At 45.2% G+C, this 20,612-nt stretch overlaps 1 protein-coding gene across 3 annotated transcripts in view; it reads left to right on the top strand.

The window, feature by feature from the left end:
• The window catches only part of KIAA1328 (KIAA1328 ortholog), a 251,290-nt gene extending 231,184 nt beyond the window's left edge, over window positions 1-20,106 (top strand). For all 3 annotated transcript variants that reach the window (XM_020796440.3, XM_020796439.3, XM_078384168.1), the window contains one exon: window positions 19,296-20,106. In XM_020796440.3, coding sequence (XP_020652099.3) covers window positions 19,296-19,509 — 214 coding nt within the window. In that variant the 3' untranslated portion in view covers window positions 19,510-20,106. The remainder of the gene's footprint in view (window positions 1-19,295) is intronic.
• The last annotated feature ends 506 nt before the right edge of the window (window positions 20,107-20,612 follow it).

Genomic DNA, 20,612 nt, shown 5'->3' with positions numbered 1-20,612 from the left:
CGAACGAACGAACGAATGAACCCCAAAACAGTTTTTGTTCCAGATTAAGACTTAATGAGCGCCTTAGAACTTTTGAAATTCTATAAACCCTGTGACTTAAAGATTCCAAGAAGTTGTTTGTTTGTTTGTTTGTTTGGTTGGTTGGTTGGTTGGTTGGTTGGTTGGTTGGTTGGTTGGTTGGTTTTATAGTCTACTTTTGTCCCCCATACAGGGTCCTGCAATGGCTTGCAGAATAGTTAAAAAAACAGATAAAGCCAGACCCATAAAAAGTTATACAGTATTATTATAATTTAGTTGAACTCATAATACCACCAGTAAATTAAAATAAATTAATACAAACATCAAATTAAAATAATTTTAAAATGAATTAAAGGCACATTTAAAGGTGCCGCCTCCCTCACAAAAAGCCCTTCCTTTAGTCAGTTTCTCAGAGTCTGCCTGATTACGAAGAGGTGGACAAGAGGAAGCCAGCAAACCTAGCTTCCTGTGGAAGAGAGTTCCGCAGTCTGGGAGCAGCACTGAAAATAATGTCACTTAAGTCTGGCCTTCAGTTTGGAGGCATGATCCTGGTTTCATACTGGTTTCCTGCCACCCCAAAGGTAACCAGTTTTCCAAAACTACAACTGTGGTTCACCATTTACGCTCAACCATGCCTTAGCTTAGAAATGTAGGGCTCCATATTTAAAATTTAAGACTCTGTATTGAATGCACCCTATGGCTGATGAAATGATAAAACTATGAGCATTATTGTTTCATTCCCTTCTGCTCATGGTAGGGATATCCCAGATCAGATATTATTGGACTGTAGCTCTTCCAGTGTCTCTCAACGTTCAGTTTGCTGGTTAGAGCTCATGGGGGTTGTAGTACAACAGTGTGTGAAAAGCCACCCTTGGCATATGGGAAGGACATATGGTGGGGATCTGACACCCTTTGGTCATGGGTTCCACTGTCATACTGCTCTAACAGTTAAGAAGTTATTCCTGATGTTCCACCTAAATCTGCCTTCCAACAGCTTGAGCCCATTATTATGTGTCCTGCACTCCGGGATGATCAAGAACTGTTCCTGTTTCCTATATATATATGGTGTGCATTTGAAACAGTATATGTATATGAATTTTCCTGGTATTACCCAAGAGGGAGGGAAGGAGCTGCTGTCCCCATGGAACTTACAACGTGGATTCCAGAGGGGAAGAAGAGGGAGGGAGGTGATAAAAGGAGCAACCCGGGAAAGAAACTGTGTGAGCTAAGATTTCATTTCCTGTTGCCACCAAAATGATGGCAGGAGCCCTTGGCAGACCATGAAGGGTGCGATTGGCCTGTTTTGTGTGTGTTCTTGGAAATGGTACAGCTGCTGTTCTTCCTTCAGCCGGAATACCTGTTGCTTTGGCCATGAAAATGCATAAAAGCTCTGGTCACAATCTTAAGGTCCTCCAAAAGAAAGAAGGCACACAGCCCATGACTTCCTATTATACTGTACTTATTTCTTCCGTGTTCTGACTGTGGACGTAAGCCCAGAAGACAATTTCCCCCTTCCACCCCAAGGTTGTAACATTGCGTCGTTAGTTCATTGTATCTGTGAAAATGTTAATTTCACGCCCTGCAGACTTCACTGCTTTTGTGCTCTCTTTTTAACGGGCATGGAAGGGTCACATTCGTTTGGAAATGAATTGTTGTGTTGTGTTGTGTTCTTCAAAGTCATCCCCCTCCATGTCCCAGTATGTTTCACATGCAGATCCAGAAATTTTTGCCAACTAGTTGTGTATCAGACAGGTAGATTGAGTGTTCGCCTCCAATGTGTACTAGCTCGAGCAGTTTTTGGCTTCAGAGCCACAGAATTTGAGCATGGAAAAGATGTTTAAAGCTCCCATATTGTTTCATTCCCATCTTAGAGACATGCTCGCCTGTAATATTATTACAAGGAAAAATTACTCTAGCAATATATCCATACTCCACCTGGAACCACCTGCCCAGTCTCATATTAGTCTGCTGTTTGATGATTCTGCGAGGAAGGTGGGACTGGAGTGATCCCATAAAGAGTCACTGTGTGCTTCTGTTTTAATATTCTGCTTCACTGAGAGAGGGCTTACAGGGCAGTTAAATTGGTCATCTGGAAGTTGAGTCATGGCAACTGGACTTCTTTCTTGTTAGGGTCAAACGTTTCACTACTCATCCAGATTCTTCTTCAGTCTGAGGAGAGTTGATAGGAGACCCCCTGATATATCCTTCATGTTGGTTTCACTTCCCCCTGGTCCGAATTGGGTCGTTAGACAGACAAAGGACCAGGGGGTGAGGGATAATCCCACTTCTGCAGACCTTCACACATTGTCATGGGTCATTGACGGTCATTAATAGTAGTCTTTCTTGTGTGTGTCTCTAATCCATCTGGGATGGATGAAAGGGCAGCATGATAAATAGGAGACAGATTGTGTCTAAGGTCTCCACCCCCGCTGAGTGAGGGATTTTCTATATGCAAATGTATGGCCTCCTTGACACCTCTCTCAACCATCTATCTTCTTGGTCTAAAATGAGTACATCTTGGTCCTCAATTGAGTGTCCTTTGACCTTCAAATGAAGGAACGCTGCTGATTGTGGTCCTGAGCCATTGCCCCTCCTGTGCTGGGCCATTCTCTTGTTTAGTGGCTGTTTGGTTTCTCCAATGTAGAGCTCCAAACCCTCCTCTTTGCATTGGACCGTATAGACTATATTGCTCCTGTTGTGTTTTGGTATCCGGTCTTTTGGGTGAACGAGAAAACTGAAGAAGCTGCTTGGATGAGTTGTGAAACATTTCCAGATATCCACACCTGGATAACTGAGAATCTTCTCAGATATAATTAAATTAGTCAGGATAAGTAAGGGACTCACATAATTTCTACTTGTCCGGCATCCTGTCAACTTTTTCTTCACGCTTGTGTGAATTCACAAGTGCAATTGAAACTATGTCCCACATGCACAGGTTTTTGTCAGACTTCTTCTGGCAAAAGTTAACCGTAGATATTTCAAGATTCTGTCCATCATCATTCAGCACCATGTTTATTGGTGTGTTGTGTGTTTGCTTGCTTGAGAGTGCAGTAAAATATATTTTCAACATGGGCGCATCCTTAAACCTGCAGTTGGGAAAAGGAAGGGGTATGTATGGAAGACATGTGATGAGTAGACCTAGTCCTGTGTTTAACCCTGGTCAGTCATACTGACTTCCAAACAACTTTGGGCTATCATTCCCACAAGGTGCGAGCTTCAGCAATGGCTACCCACCCACTTAGCCATGCGCTTCTGTCAAATAATGTCAACCATTAACTGACTTGGAGTTATGTATGTGAGAATGTATGAGTATAAATCTAGAGTATAGAAAAAGTGCATCCTCTCTCTCTCTCTCTCTCTCTCTCTGTGTGTATTTGTTCAGATTTGAAATTGGAAATGAAGTATTTTTGAGCTGTGGGTGCTGCATATGCGTTCAGTCATGCAATCCTGTAAACGAAAATGAATGCCCAGCCAGAGGTGCCCAGAGCTGCCTGAAGTGCATGTTAATACTGTAAACAGAAAGATAGCCTCGCCTCATTGGAAGAAAGCAGTGTTCGTTTCTTATTTTTGTCAAAGTTCCAGTATTTGTGTTCTTGATTCTTGTTACTGTGTAAACGTGCACCTGGGCTACTTTCAGAGTACTGTGTTGGTTGGTAGCTGAATGAGTAGACGTTGGCCAGGAAAATCTTGCCAGAGACAGAATTTAGAGCAGTGCTTTCCAACCTTGAGTCCCCAGATGTTCTTGGACTACAACTCCCAGAAATCCTGGCCAGCACATGTTGTGCTGAATGCTTCTGGGAATTTTAGTCCAAGAACATCTGGGTTACCCACTGATTAAAGGTTTGGCCAAAGAGGAGAGGGATACGAGGAAGCCCCTACATTGGGTTTGGCCCACAGCCTAGTTGTATAAATATTGCAGGCACTTAGATCTCACTGACATTTCTCATTCAGGTAGTTTGAGCTGATAAAGAGTGAGCTTCAAGCAGAGCGTGAACTTGAACCCCTGGCCTTCTGAAGAGTGACAGGCGTTTCATCTTTTAATACAGTAGTCCTCTGATGGGCTCAGTCTTTCTCATACAATCATAGATTTATTTATTTTTAAATATATTATTGCTTTTCTCTATAAGGAAACTCAAGATGACTAAGAAAGCAGAATTCAAAAACAATTAGACAGACAGACAGACAGACAGACAGACAGACAGACAGACAGACAGACAGACAGACAGACAGGCGGATCAGTCGATGGAATGGCCGACAACCAACACCTGAAATAACAAGGGGCTTTGCTGGGTCTTTTCTTGTTCTTTTCCTCAGTAATCATGATTGGTTCCTGTCCTTTCCTTGTCACCATGCCAACTTTCCGTTCTGCCCAAGAAGCTGTTACGAGTGGGCTGCCTTCAAAGCTTGTGTATTTGTGCACACGGCGTAACAACCTACTGCTAAAAATCCACAGATAATGTTCTGTATTAGTGCTGATCAGCTGAGTCAACAGTGCAGACACATCCCGTTGCAAGCTCTAGGGAGGTGGGGATGGGGGGAGAGCACTTGACCACCATGCCTAGCTGGTTAACTTTTATTACCCAATTTACTTTCTCTGCCTTAGACCAAATGCTTGGGTAGAGCTAGCTCCATTTTAGCCAAGGCCTTCTTGACATCCCCTCTATTTATCATGCTGAAGCTCTTGCACTATAACCATGCCAAGTGTTGCCTGCGCAGGGTCTACGAGGACGCAACACTATTATCAAAGCTGGCCCCTTCTTCCCTGGCCCTCACCTCTGCCTGCGAAGGACAGTCGTCTCTAGTGGCGTTATTAGGTGGTTTGTTTTTATTGCTGGTGACCTCACCTGTAGTGAGCCGATGAGCCTGCAAGAGCGGTGTGTCAGCTTTTACAGCAGGCTGTGATCTATTAGGGCTCTGATGGTGCCGTAGATTAAAGCTGGATGATGGCAGAAGAAGCTCATGCTTTTCCTGGCCCCAGAAAGCAAGCACGTTAGACAGCGGAGTTGTCCATTCCCGGGACCCTTTGGGGTTCCTTGGGGAATTTGATCCTTATCTCTCTATGCTGAAAGTCCAAAGGAAGGAATGATACAAATAGGCCACTCAGAAGAGAGATGGTTGCACAGGGAAATGTTGATATATGGGGAAAGATTAAAATATGCCTGAATTTCTAAACAGTGACTGTGTGGGAGTACAGCAAAAGCCTTCAGACGTTAATATCGAAAGTCCAAGAAGCCAAGCATTGTTGACAACTGAGCCACGCAATTGTTGCATGGCTCAGTTGTGAGCCCTTGATGGTTGTCTTGCATTGGGACAAGGAAGCACCTGTTGACTTTGTGTTTGTAGGAAACTCGTTTTCCCTGTTAGGTCAAAGGCCTGTATCGTTTGCTTTTTACAAGCACTCAAAACAGGGAAGACTCTTATGGCACCTTAAGAACTAATGGGTTTTATTCAGCATACATTTTTGAGAGCTACGTACAGCCAGTGGTATATTCTCAAACATTGGGCAGTTGCTAGATGGCTTCCCTCTTTGTCAGCTCCATCTCATTCTCCTTTAGTGGGGTGTCCAGAAGAAAAAGAATCTGCAGTAAAGTTCAGGTGGTAGCTTTTTCAGCTGTCCCACCTGGCACATGCCTCTGTCTTGCTCTTTGAACCATCCCATACGGAGGTATCTGAGCCCTTAAAACATCCGAGTTGACTTAAAATGCAAGTTAAGGCAACCAGGGCTTTGTCATCCTGCTCCGTAAAACCAGCACATGCAATCATAAGTGTTTTATTATCTGTAATTAATGTTTGTAAAATACTTGGGAGCGGAAGGTGTGTTAGAAGTACAACGCAGCATTATATCAGCCAGAAAGCCTGCTTGAATCCAAAGGCAATTCGTGTAAATAAATCACTTGGAGGTTTATTTTTATGTTTCTGCTTAAATTTCTGACATAAACCTTTTTATTTCATTGGGAACATGCGCTTAAATAAAAGCAAAGCTCTACAGTTACTAATCTCTGATGCCATATTGGGCGAAGGCTTTGTTGAAATGCCATCACCTTTTCAAAGAACCGTAGCTGTGTGTTTTCCAGACATTTATGGTTGAAGAATAAATTTTCAGAGACTGTAAATGAAAAGATATCGCTGAACATGATGATCAAATAATATCTGACACTGCTTGTTTAAGGAAATATACATATATCTTACCGCCGGAGCATTTATGACTCCAATAAATCTCATTACTTTTTTCCCTCCTAGTGGTGGAATACTTCCTGACTCCACCAAAATATCAGCTTGGGTTGAAGTTGTGTCATTTTCTGCATAGAGGAGCAAAATAATGTTATTATATAAGCCTTGTGATGCAAAGCAAGAATATAATACAGCGAAATGTAGGGATTTAAAGAACAAAAACAAGCTGTACATGAAATTCTATTTCAAAATACTGAAGTACTGGACAACGCCAGCAAACATTATGTTAGACTGCACAGGGAAGCCATTGAAATCCATAAGCATCAGCATAGCTTCAACAAAAAAGAGGAAAGTCTGAAACTGAACAAGGCCTGGCTTCCAGCATTGGAAAATACAGCCTGCAGAAGGTCAATGAACTCTACCCAGCTGCAAGGACCAGGGATCATTGCACAAAAAAGACCTGCTAAAGACACCTATCAACCACAGTGACAGATAATCTCTCCCACTTATCACAACAATATATCCACAACAAAAACACACTGATCACCCTATCTCCTAAAAAAAGACAAAAACTGTTCCCACAGCTATAAATACTCAACTATCCAACAAACAGCAACAGAGCATGGACAGAGTTCCTACTCCTGTCCTCTGAAGATGCCAGCCACAGAGTGAAACGTTAGGAAGAACAACCTTCAGAACACGGCCAAAGAGCCCAAAAACCCACAACAACCATCAGATCCCGAACGTGAAAGCCTTTGAGAATAGAAAAACTGTTACATTGTGTTTGCGAAGTGTTGTGTATTATGTTGGCAGGGATGACGGAAATGCATCCAAAACACAGCATTGTATTTCCCAGGTATCAATCTAAATTGAGAGCTGTGTCAGATAGATGTACAAAACATGTACAAGGGTTGCATCTTCAAAAGAGCGTAGACAGTTCCCTCTAGTTAATGGTGAGAAAGCTCTTAGAGAATTTCTGAATGAAGGTTTCCAGAATACCATTAGGTTTTTGCACATCCTCTTGCATTGCCTCTTCAGTCAACTTGTGTGTTCAACAGAACCTCTAGACATCCCCACATATACGCCAAGCGCTGCAGTTCACAAGGCTTGGGTGCTTGATTGCATCTTTTCTTTTCCCTTGGTTTCAGCATCTTCTCATCAAGATTTCTGTTTCTGGGAAAGACATTCACAGGATTGGTGTCTGTATAGAGATAACATGGGTCCGGCCACTGTACTGTGAGGAATCTGTTTCAAGGAAAGTGGTTTCCAAGCAGACAGCAGAAATTTATTCGTATATCATCTTGAGAGTTCACGAGTAGAGGGTTGATCAGAAACAATAAATAAATAAAGGGATGTCACAGACAGATATTTAAGCTTGTACATCGTATTGAGGACATAGAAAGAGCAAGGTGCATTGTGTGAGATGTTGGGATAGAGCGTGTTTCCTTTCTGGTAGCCCCAGGGGCTCAGTTTTGGAGAGGGGGAGTTTATTGCTAGGGGGTCACCTGCTCTTCCTCTGCTGATGCATTTGAGGTTTGGAGCGCTCCATGGACGTGGCAGCTGCATGGGGAGAACGCGGCGTGAAAGATGCCCTGCTCTGTGGGAACTCAACCGTTGACCATTGGAAAGACAGCAGGCATTTCTCAGAGAACGAGGCTGGCTGCCATCATCTGCCTTTGAATGAGAGAAGGTGAATGCTGTCAAGGAAGGGTCTGTGCCAAAGAAACAGGCTTTCAAACTTTGCAGGATGAATTGGAGTTGCTGCCCTAGCCACCCTGCCTCCTAGACTGTCTTCAGAAAGTGCATGGATGTTTACCCTATGTGTTGTGCAGCAGACCTTCAGATTACCAGAAGGTGGATTAATCCATCTCTTTCTGCATTTAATTAATCTCAGTCATCCTCTAAGTGCTTCAGTGCACCCGGCATTAGCAAGGTCTCTCTATCTGTGACTCCTTCATGGATTGCTGCCTTGTCGTGGTGAAGGGGCTTGAGTAACTCAGAGAAGCTATGGGCTATGCCGTGCAGGGACACCCAAGACGGACAGGACATAGTGGAGAGTTCCGACTAAACGCAATCCACCTGGAGTAGGAAATGGCAAGCCACTCCAGTATCTTTGCCAAGAACGCCCCATGATCAGAAACAAAAGGCTAAAAGATATGACGCTGGAAGATGGGCCCCTCAGGTCGGAAGGCGTCCAACATGCTACTGAGGAAGAGTGGAGGACAAGTACAAGTAGCTCCAGAGCTAATGAAGTGGTTGGGCCAAAGCCGAAAGGACGCTCAGCTGTGGACGTGCCTGGAAGTGAAAGGAAAATCCAATGCTGCAAAGAAAAATACTGCATAGGAACCTGGAATGTAAGATCTATGAACGTTGGGAAGCTGGAGGTGGTCAAACAGGAGATGGCAAGAATAAACATCGACATCCTGGGCATCAGTGAACTAAAATGGACAGGAATGGGCGAATTCAGCTCAGATGATTATCATATCTACTATTGTGGGCAAGAATCCCGTAGAAGGAATGGAGTAGCCCTCATAGTCAACAAAAGAGTGGGAAAAGCTGTAATGGGATACAATCTCAAAAATGATAGAATGATGTCAATACGAATCCAAGGCAGACCATTCAACATCACAATAATCCAAGTTTATGCACCAACCTCCATTGCTGAGGAGACTGAAATTGAACAATTCTATGAAGATTTACAACACCTTCTAGAACTGACACCAAAGAAAGATGTTCTTCTCATTCTAGGGGACTGGAATGCTAAAGTAGGGAGCCAAGAGATAAAAGGAACAACAGGGAAGTTTGGCCTTGGAGTTCAGAACGAACCAGGACAAAGGCTAATAGAGTTTTGTCAAGAGAATAAGCTGGTCATCACAAACACTCTTTTCCAACAACACAAGAGGCGACTCTATACATGGAAATCACCAGATGGGCAATATCGAAATCAGATTGATTATATTCTCTGCAGCCAAAGATGGAGAAGCGCTATACAGTCAGCAAAAACAAGACCTGGAGCTGACTGCGGTTCTGATCATCAGCTTCTCATAGCAAAATTCAAGCTTAGACTGAAGAGATTAGGAAAAACCACTGGGCCACTCAGGTATAATCTAAACCAAATCCCTTACGAATACACAGTGGAAGTAAAGAACAGATTTAAGGAACTAGATTTGGTGGACAGAGTGCCTGAAGAACTTTGGATAGAGGCTCGTAACATTGTCCAGGAGGCAGCAACGAAAACCATCCCAAAGAAAAGGAAATGCAAGAAAGCAAAGTGGCTGTCCAACGAGGCCTTAGAAATAGCAGAGAGGAGAAGGGAAGCAAAATGCAAGGGAGATAGGGAAAGTTACAGAAACTTGAATGCAGACTTCCAAAGAATAGCAAGGAGAGACAAGAGGGCCTTCTTAAATGAACAATGCAAAGAAATAGAGGAAGATAACAGAAAAGGAAAGACCAGAGATCTGTTCAGGAAAATTGGAGATATTAGAGGAACATTTTGCGCAAAGATGAACATGATAAAAGACAAAAATGGGAGGGACCTAACAGAAGCAGAAGACGTCAAGAAGAGGTGGCAAGAATACACAGAGGAATTATATCAGAAAGATTTGGATATCCCGGACAACCCAGACAATGTAGTTGCTGACCTTGAGCCAGACATCCTGGAGAGCGAAGTCAAGTGGGCCTTAGAAAGCCTGGCTAACAACAAGGCCAGTGGAGGTGATGGCATTCCAGTTGAACTATTTAAAATCTTGAAAGATGATGCTGTTAAGGTGCTACATTCAATATGCCAGCAAGTTTGGAAAACTCAACAGTGGCCAGAGGATTGGAAAAGATCAGTCTACATCCCAATCCCAAAGAAAGGCAGTGCCAAAGAATGCTCCAACTACCGTACAGTTGCACTCATTTCACACGCTAGCAAGGTTATGCTCAAAATCCTGCAAGGTAGGCTTCAGCAGTATGTGGACCGAGAACTCCCAGAAGTACAAGCTGGATTCCGAAGAGGCAGAGGAACTCGAGACCAAATTGCTAACTTGCGCTGGATTATGGAGAAAGCCAGAGAGTTCCAGAAAAATATCTACTTCTGCTTCATTGACTATGCGAAAGCCTTTGACTGTGTGGACCACAGCAAACTATGGCAAGTTCTTAAAGAAATGGGAGTGCCTGACCACCTTATCCATCTCCTGAGAAACCTATATGTGGGACAGGAAGCAACAGTTAGAACTGGTCATGGAACAACTGAGTGGTTCAAAATTGGGAAAGGAGTACGGCAAGGCTGTATATTGTCCCCCAGCTTATTTAACTTATATGCAGAATACATCATGCGGAAGGCTGGACTGGAAGAAACCCAAGCCGGAATTAAGATTGCCGGAAGAAATATCAACAACCTCCGATATGCAGATGATACCACTCTGATGGCAGAAAGTGAGGAGGAATTAAAGAACCTTGTAATGAGAGTGAAAGAGGAGAGTGCAAAAAACGGTCTGAAACTCAACATCAAAAAAACTAAGATCATGGCCACTGGTCCCATCACCTCCTGGGAAATAGAAGGGGAAGATATGGAGGCAGTGTCAAATTTTATCTTCCTGGGATCCATGATCACTGCAGATGGAGACAGCAGCCCTGAAATTAAAAGGCGCCTTCTTCTTGGGAGGAAAGCGATGACAAATCTTGACAGCATCTTGAAAAGCAGAGACATCACCTTGCCAACAAAAGTCCGAATAGTCAAAGCTATGGTTTTTCCTGTCGTGATGTATGGAAGTGAGAGCTGGACCATAAAGAAAGCAGACCGCCGAAGAATTGATGCCTTTGAATTGTGGTGCTGGAGGAGGCTCTTGAGAATCCCCTGGACTGCAAGGAGAACAAACCTATCAGTTCTAAAGGAAATCAACCCTGAATGCTCACTTGAAGGACAGATCCTGAAGCTGAGGCTCCAGTACTTTGGCCATCTCATGAGAAGAAAAGAGTCCTTGGAAAAAACCTTGATGTTAGGAAGGTGTGATGGCAAGAGGAGAAGGGGACGACCGAGGATGAGATGGCTGGACAGTGTCTGCGAAGCAACCAACATGAACCTGACACAACTCCGGGAGGCAGTAGAAGACAGGAGGGCCTGGCGTGCTCTGGTCCATGGGGTCACGAAGAGTCGGACACGACTAAACGACTAAACACACACACACATCTGTGATGTCCCAGCTACAGTGGTCTGGAGCTGCTCTTTCTACAGAGTTTAGGAAGATGGAACTCACAACAGGAAGGATTCTAGGCATCTTCCCGCACCTGGTGATGACCTGTGGGGCGTTTCACTCTTTCGGCAACATGGATTGGTATCGTGTTGGCTCTTGCCTGGCATTTTTTCCAGCCCTTTGAGATTGAATGCCCCCTTCGCAGGCCACAGCTTGGGTGACCGAATCTTGGTGTTCACGAAACTCCCAGTTAGAGGTATTGGTTTGGCAACTTCCCATTCCATGACATTTCAGGGGCAAAACCTGTGTCCATGTTAAGATTAGGGGATAAGGTAAGGTTACTGGGGCAGGTGTTGTGTGTGTGTTTGCATAAAATAATATGAGTGTGCACATGGGTCATATGTGTGTAAGAAAGAATGGATTCGTTGCACTAACTCCTCAAGTAATATTACCCGGCCAGCATGACTGCCAGTAGTTTTGCACCAAACCAGTGTGGTCTGGTGCCCATGGGGAAGGGGAAGGGGGTGGGCACCCCACCATTTGCTTCCCTCCAGCACTGGCCGCCCCGGAGCTTGGCCTCCCCACCTAGAGACCTGGGAGAGCCCAGCCATTTGCCAAGGCTTCAGCTGCTGTCTGGAAATCTGGAAATTATTGTTCCTGTTGTTTAGTCATTAAGTCTTGTCTGACTCTTCGTGACCAGAACACGCCACGCCCTCCTGTCTTCCACTGCCTTCCGGAGTTTGGTCAAATTCATGTTGGTAGCTTTGGTGACCCCGTCCATCCATCACATCTTCTGTCATCCCCTTCTCCTCCTGCCTTCACACTTTCCCAACATCAGCGTCTTTTCCAGGGAGTCTTCTCTTCTCCTGAGATGGCCAAAGGATTGGAGCCTCAGCTTCAGGATCTGTCCTTCCAGTGAGCACTCAGGGTTGATTTCCTTCAAAACGGATAGGTTTGTTCTTGCAGTCCAGGGGACTCTCAAGAGCCTCCTCCAGCACCACAATTCAAAAGCATCAATTCTTTGGCGGTCAGCCTTCTTTATGGTCCAGCTCTCACTTCCCTACATCACTACTGGAAAATCCAGTACTTCTAACCATTTTGGGGGTTGGAAGAGGGAGGAGATCTGTTTCAGAGCTGGAGTTTGTTGGCAGGATCCCTTTTAGTGCATTCTTGGAGAGAAAAGTGGAGGCAACAGGCTTTGCGCGGTGGAGCCTTGCTCCCTTAGCAATCTTGCCTGCAGCCGAATACTGTCTGACGGTCCCTCGGACAAGACAGGACGAACTGTGGTTATCAGGGGATTAACCACTAAATAGCCTGAAAGGAGCGTCCGTTCCATCAGATAAGCCTGTTTGAGCACAGCCCGTTTACTTTCTTGCATATAGAACCTTGATGTCAAATAGACTGATTTCTAGTCCATGGTCTTTTAAATAATCTTTGCTGTATTTCCTGCTCGTGTAATCTGCCAAATCATTTAATTTTCCCCGATAGCAGAAATGCTGTGAAACTTAGATAAACTTGCAGCAGAAATTAACTCTGAAATGGTTTGCTGCTGAAAGACTGGCACGGTGTGGCTGCTAGATTGCTCTTGACTTCTTTCCCCCTTTCCCCGGTGCAGCCTGATCTTTCGTGGAAAGGGTGGCATCTGTGCTTCAGAAAACGGCAGGAGGTGGCGATGCTGCTTGTCCAGTGTTGCTGGAGTCCTTGCTCTGTGTAGTCCAAGGGCCTAAAACTGGAGTGGTCATCACCATCGGGAATGGTTCGATCTGATACCTTGTTTGATATTTTATCAAAATTTATGACCCTTGATCTCTCATCTGTAATGAATAGCTTTCAGGGGAAAATACCGTAGCTCTTCAGAGCACATCTCTATGCGTACACGAGCACAGGTCAAAATAGTGCATTAATATAGTGGTATATAATTTAGAGTGGCGTTTATTTATTTAAAATCCCTTCTTCTAAGGGATGCAAGGTAGCTTACAGTATTACAAGAAACAAAGTTAAAAGCTAAAATGATAAATTATTGCAAAGGAACTAAACAAATAGTTTAAAACTTATTGAAAAAAGCAGTATGAGAAACACAAATACAGTAAAGCAATAGATTACTATAATCCCGTTTTTAAAAGCCACTTGGTCAACCAGTCATTTAAAGGAAAGCCTGCCTGAGGAGAGCGGTTTTCGTCTGCATCACCCAGAAACTGCAAAATCTAAAAACCAAGGTGAGGGGATCTTATTCCTCAGATTTCTTTTATGGATTAAATTGTTCCCATGGGCTGTGGTGTGTGGCCTGTTTTCCACATATTGTCCAAACAAACAGGCTGACACACATCATACCTCCTGCTGTCCTCTGAGAGCTTCTTCTTCTTCTTCTTCTTCTTCTTCTTCTTCTTCTTCTTCTTCTTCTTCTTCTTCTTCTTCTTCTTCTACTACTACTACTACTACTACCACTACTACTACTACCACTACTACTACTACCACTACCACTACTACTACCACTACCACTACTACTACTACTACTACTACTACTACTACTACTACTACTACTACTACTACTACTACTACTACTACTTCTAATTTTCTGGAGCAAAATGTCCTGTTTTCGGGGAAAACATGCCCGCTAGCTTGGGAACAGTTGCAGGTTATGCCAAGGTGGAAGGGAGATGCCAAATGGGTGTGGTCCTGATCATTTGATGACCAAGATGTATTTATTTTGGGCTGAGAATATAGGTCAGGGAGGCCACACATATAGAAAATCCGTACCTCAACAGGGGTGGAGGCCTTAGACACAATCTGTCAACCAAACAAGAAAGAAGTCCAGTTGCCATGACTCAACTTCCAGATTCTTCCTCTAAGGCTTCTTTCTTGTCAGGAGGGGAAAAGGTCTCTCTGGATGGATCGGGGGCTCTCCCTTGGATGTCTCTGGGCTGGGATTGCCAGCTGAGGCTCAGCCCCATCCCCTGAACCTTCCAGCTGGAGCTTGCCCTTCTCGGGGAAGGCCATACCAGGCGGGACAAGACGCAAGAGAGGCCAGGCGAGATGTTTGAAAAGGATCCCACCACCATCCTTTTGAGGCCATTTTCTTGTTTTATACAATGGGTTCCATTTTCCAAAAGAATCTGAAAAAGGAAAAAGTAATGGTGTGTTTGTGTGTGTGTGTGTGTGTGTGTGTGTGTCTGTTCCTGTGTCTGTGTGTGTGTTTTCACAATGGGTAATGGTTCACTTTAAAAAGTAGCTTTCAAAGCTCTTTTCAGCCCATCTTATATTGTCACTAAAATCCTTTAAAAATGCAGTGAATCTCCATTCAGAGATCCACTATTTTCATCTGTTCCTTCTTTTTCCTTCAGCAGGAACAAATCTTGGCAGCTTTCCAATTCTGTCTGAAATGCTCACCCTTTTTTTTGTGGACTATTGTTTTCCACTATCTGCCCAATATCTAAAATAACCTTTTGCTTCCATCTTAGAAACTGTATGGAGCATTTGGTGGCTGACATCTTAACCCTGAGCAATTAGAATATTAGTTAGCATTCCGTGATGCCCTGACTTCACAGGAACATAGTCAGCGATGCAGACTGATTTGCAGAAAGACAGAAAATGGTTGTTATTTTTTTTTTTCAGTTGCAGCAGGGCAATCAGACAAGTTACATTTACAGCTACTTTGCAGTCCTGACTGGACTTTCAGCTTTCATCACATGGGGGGGGGGGACGGGACAAGAAGGGATTTGAAAATGCTGGCATGTGGTTTCCCCAATTCAGCGAGAAATTTGACAGAAACTCCCCTGTCTTTGGCTGTAAGGATGGCCTCGAAGGAAGCTTGCTGGCAACTTTGCCTTCATGATCCCCTTGCCCTGAAGCCCTGTAGAAACATTCACTGAGTACGGAGTCACTAAGGCAATTGCTTGAGGTGGCAGGAGGCTGGGAATCGTAGCTCCTTTGCAGCCCCTTCCTGTCCGCAAGGTCCCAGCTGCCCTGTAGAAGCAGAGCTGCTGCTGAGCACCCCCCCAGAACCCGCCTGTTGTGTCACTTGCTGCTCAGCTCACCCTGCTTCCTCTGGATGAATGAGGTGGGGGATGCATCCTCTGTCCGACACTTGTGCTGGTGGAGGGCCAGGGGACCATCATAGCTGCAGGTTTTGTTTCCTTCAGCCAGCGGGCAGGAGCCAGCCATGAATGCCATCTCCTCCTCCTCCTCCTGTTTCGATGCCAGCTGTTGTCTCTCTGGAGAAGCAGAAAGGAAAAGGCGTGCTGAGATGTTGATGTCCATCTTCTGGAGGGGAGCTGTATGTGGCAGCCACCGCTTCTTTCTTCGGTGTGTGTGTGTGTGTGTGTGTGTGTGTGTGTGTGTGTGAGAGAGAGAGAGAGAGAGAGAGAGAGAGAGAGAGAGAGAGAGAGAGAGAGAGAGAGTGTCACATAGCCTTTTGCCTCAAGCAGTGGAAAACTTTGGGCTACCCTGGTGAGGAGCCTCACTATACTAAACTGGAAGTATCATCAACTGTGTTTCGATGGTTGGCTTCTAGATTGGGAAGGACTTTGTGCAGCAATTAAGCTCACCTAGTGAATGGTCTGGAAGGCAGAGAGATGACAGGAAAAACATTCAGGGCATGCATGCCCCTTTCAGATTTCCCTGGTACTTTGAACGTCTTCAGTTTTTGAACTGAGAACAGTGTACTTCGGTGGCTAAATACTGAACTGACATCTCTTCGTGCCCAGATGCTGTGATATATTTATGGATTGACAGATGGTGGCTTCTCTACGACAGGAAGGAAGTTCCAAACTATAATTCATGTGGAAACTCCCGAGAATTTTAGCTTTTTAAAAATCAGGATCAGACAACTTGCAAAGCCTTCCGCTGGAAAGGATGACTTTAACGGGAGTGATTTCCTTTAAAATGGGGAATTGGTCCACCGGGACAAAACTAGAAGCCTTACAGCTGGACCAGAAAGGGGGCAGACTGGAGCACCTTTCTCTACATGTTGTGTGATTGCCAGGAAACAGATCTCAGCAGACTGCCTCCCATCTGCTTCCCTATGGGATTTGGATTAGGGTCATAATGTTGCTGTTTTGCATCTGGGGGGGTGAGGTTTGGTAGATCAGGACTGGGGTGTTGAGGCAACAATTAGCCCCCTTCCACTCCTCAGGTCCTGTTCCAGGTTCAAACACGATTAGTTTGTGGCTTCTGTGAGTTGTCTCTATCGTACTCGTGGAAGTTCATTTACCCTAAAGTCTCACTTATCAAAAGATGTTTATTAGAGCACTTGATAATAGTGGCCAGCATCATATAATGTTTTCATGCTAGCATAAGGCAGTTGCTATAAGTCTTCATGGTGAGGGGACGCCAGTGAGGAAGTCAATGTGTTGTTCTTGTTGTTTAGTCGTTAAGTCGTGTCCAACTCTTCGTGACCACATGGACCAGAGCATGCCAGACCCCCCAGCCTTCCACGGCCTCCCAGAGTTGTGTCAAATTCATGTTGGTCGCTTCAATGACCCTGCCCAACCATCTCATCCTTGGTCGTCCCCTTCTCCTCTTGCCTTCACATTTTCCCAACATCAGGGTCTTTTCCAGGGAGTCTTCTCTTCTCATGAGATGGCCAAAGGATTGGAGCCTCAGCTTCAGGATCTGTCCTTCCAGTGAGCACTCAGGGTTGATTTCCTTCAAAGGAAGTCAATGTAGGCATTTCTTATTGCACCCAGAGGCATATCACGGACACTCTGTTGCCTCTTGGTGGTGAATATAACTAATAGAAATCTGCCTCCTGTCTGGCGTGGCATTAACATCTTCAGAACCTTTATATTTCAAGATGCAACCTTCTAGGGCCTTACGCTTGCGTGGATCCAGCTGAGTGGGTCCATGAGCTTGTTTGCCTCTGGCGTGGGGACTGGTCAGGCGCATTTGGGACTCCGACTGTGGTGCCACGTGCCTCGTAAGTGCGCAAAGGTGGACTCGTATGCGTGTGTTTGCTGAACCCAGAAATAAAGAGTTCTTTCCCGGAGGTGTAGCGTTCAGACAGCTAATTGAGCGAAGTGTGCTAGCAAAGTGGAAAATTACTTCCTTCAAATGAGGACCATTATCTCCCAAACAATGGCAAGAGTGAGTAATACAGGCTTTCTTCTGCCGCAGTGTGTTTTACAGAGCAGAAGGCTTAATGAGGATACCAAGCCGCTAGCACATGGACCGGCACGCCGCTCCTAATATCAATAACAAAGAGAGAGAAAGGCAGAGGTGTGATTAGTGTTTGCCAAATAAGAGGCAGGGAAAGCTCTGGGGAAAAAGCATGGCAGGGGATGGGAGGAGGTAAATGGGGGACTGGAGGGTAAGTCCCACAAAGTAGGCCATGCACGGAAGCAAACAGATCGAGCTCTGGAAGTGTTAGGAAAAAAGAGGAGAAATCAGAAACAAAAGAGTTGTACAAGGACTTTGCTTCCGGTTCATAGAATCAAAGAGTCATAGGATAATAAGGAGTTGGACGGAGTGTATAAGGCCATCCAAGTCCTGCTCAAGGCAGGGATCCAGGTCAAAGCAGATCTGACAGAGGGTTGCCCAATTTTTCTCTTGAGGGCCTCCAGCGTTGGAGCGCTCACCACCTCCTGAGGTCATGGGTTCCGTTGTCGTACTACTCTAACAGTTAGGAAGTTTTTCCTGATAATTCAGCCTAAATCTGGCTTCCTCCAACTTGAGCCCATGGTTGCCTGTCCTGCACTCTGGGATGATCAGCAACAGATCCTGGTCCTCCTCTGGATGACAGCCTTTCCAGGGTGGGGTCAGTTCTATGCATAGTATGTGAAAGAGCCCCAGGCTCAGCCTGGATAGCATCCCCAGGCCATGTTGAGAGAGACTCCTGCCTAACACCCGGGAGGGCAGCTGCCAGTCAGCATACAGAGCGTACCGTTTGAGAGAGGCCGGCCGTCGGCCTCTGCATCCTTGGTGGCTCCTGGGCAGAACTACTGAGCACTCCTTCCTCACTTTGGAGGTCCGCTTGTCTCCTGGTGATTTGGTGACCGTAAGCAGTCTCTTGAGCCCGTGAATCTCAACAGGTTTTTAACAGAGAATGTTCTGAAGTCTGCAGGAGACCCATTTCTTTCCCCCTCCTCTGTCCACGGGGCGAAGTAAGTCAGCTCCGGCAAACTCCATAGCCTTTGGGTTCTGGATTCCAGAGTCAGTCTGTTAGCGTGGAAAGTCAGGGTGAGCCACTGCAGTAGATTTGGGAATCAGTTTCGCACTGCCTGATCCTCTCGTGAGTTGTGTGCATGTGTGTGCCTACACCCCTCCCCCCCCCAAAAAAAAAACATCAAGGCCCAGCTGCCACTAGGAGTGAGTGAACCAACAAAGCATACATTTGCCCCGAAACAAGAGTTCTCGAGGAGGCAGCACTTTGTTTTAGAGAAGAGAACTTTGCTTCTGGGTGCATCCCATAAAGTATGACCTTCCTCAAAAACAAGATGCCCATCCCTGCTCCGTGAAGAGATGGATGCTTGTCCTCGTTCTTTCCCCCCCCCCTATTTTAATTTACTACCAAGGCACTAAAATCTGCTCACCTGTCCCTTTGGGAATGAACTAAAAACAGCTGCGATGTTGCTGAACCCTCATCGTAAGCCCTGAGACACTGCCTAAAATGAAAAGTGTCTTTGCCGTAGCCCAGTTGATGCCTAGTTTTGGTGCACTTGTGGACTCATCCACACACTGTCTTGGGATGTATAATTGGGAGGCAGGATCAAATGCAGTCCCTGGTATGGTCCACAGAAGCAGAAGGTCTTCTCTCTCTCTCTCGTGATGGATCCTTCCAACCTTCTGCATTCAAGGCACTCCACATGCAGAGGCAGAGGGCTGGCAGGATTCGTGAAGGGTCCGTTTCCAGCCCTCTGTCTCACACCTTGTGGGATGTTTCACCCAGTGGTGCATTCAACAGAATTTTCTTTCTCCCTCCCTCTCTCTCTCTAGATATGATTCCTCTCTCCTTGAGCTGGTGGACGCCATGAGCCCAGGGCTGCAGCATCAATATGGCGAGGGTTGCAGCCACCACCGCGTGTTTGCGCAGCAGCAGAGCGGGAAGCGGAGGAACTTCGGTTGGAGTTTGAGCCCTTCACGCAGCACCCGACGTGGGACAGCAGAGTTAGAAGAGAGCCGGATCCTGGAGGAGATTTTTTTCATCTGATGGGCCCAGCGCTTCCCACTCCCTTGACAGAATCAAGGCTCTTCCTTCCCTTTCTTATGTGGGCGTGTTTACATGTCAATATCATTTTTAAATTATTCAATTGACGAATGATTGTCTCCTCTCTCCCCCCCCACCCCTTTCAGAAAATTAACACGATGGGTCCCATGTCTAATTTCCAAATCATGTTACAAAAGCGTCTTTCTTTTCTTTTCTTTTTTTAAACCAATGGAGCCAGAATGTTGGTGGAACATTTTGGGGCTCTTTTCATGCACTGGTACAAGGGGGGGGGGGAATTTAAAGGATAAAAAAAATTCATGCTATTGTGGAAAAGGATTTTCATTATTGATTTTTGTTTTGTAGCTGTGCAAATCAGTTTTTCCAGAACGTCATCTCCCACTAACTGACTCGCACACAAAAGCGCATTTCAGCTATGTAATTTTCCAGTTCCAAAGTGGCCTGTTAAAACTGCGCGTCCTACATACAGGAGTAGCTAATGAGTTTCTAGAACCTTTCATCATCTTCTGCAGTGGGCCCTTTAAGTGACTTGTAGGCAGACGACCTGCTCCTCCTCTCAACCCTAATAGATGTTTTCCCATGACTGAATCTCTTATAAAATGTGCCTCTTTTTTAATTTGATTTTAATTTTTTTAAAAAGTGAAGGGTGTATTAACACCTAGAATAACTGCTAGGGTAGTGTGAGCTGTCCTAAGAAAGCATGAGCACCTTGACCATCTCAATGGCTAAAATTTTCTCCCCCCCTCCTTGCGGTTGGGGAACAAGATCAGTGGAGGGAGTGTTTTCTCTGACTGAATCTCTTTTCCCGTTTTTAACATTCTGCCCACTCCCCAGTATTGTAAATAAAGACAAAGCAGTAATTATTTCTCCTCCATACTTATAATGCATGTTCCTCCTTCTGGGTTTAATTATTGATGCTGTGTCTATTTCAGTTTATTTTTAAAAGATGCTTTCCCCCCCTCCACTCCCCCCCGCCACTGCACACTTAGCTATTTAAAGAAACCTATGGAATCGGTAAAGATGGCTGCAGATGGCAGGATCCACAGAGAGGCTCTGCGTAATGTAATATTTACACATCGTCAGAACAG

Source organism: Pogona vitticeps, chromosome 2 (genome assembly GCF_051106095.1).
Source record: "Pogona vitticeps strain Pit_001003342236 chromosome 2, PviZW2.1, whole genome shotgun sequence".
In the NCBI taxonomy this organism is placed as follows: Eukaryota; Metazoa; Chordata; class Lepidosauria; order Squamata; family Agamidae; genus Pogona; species Pogona vitticeps.
This window is presented reverse-complemented; position numbering and strand designations above follow the sequence as displayed.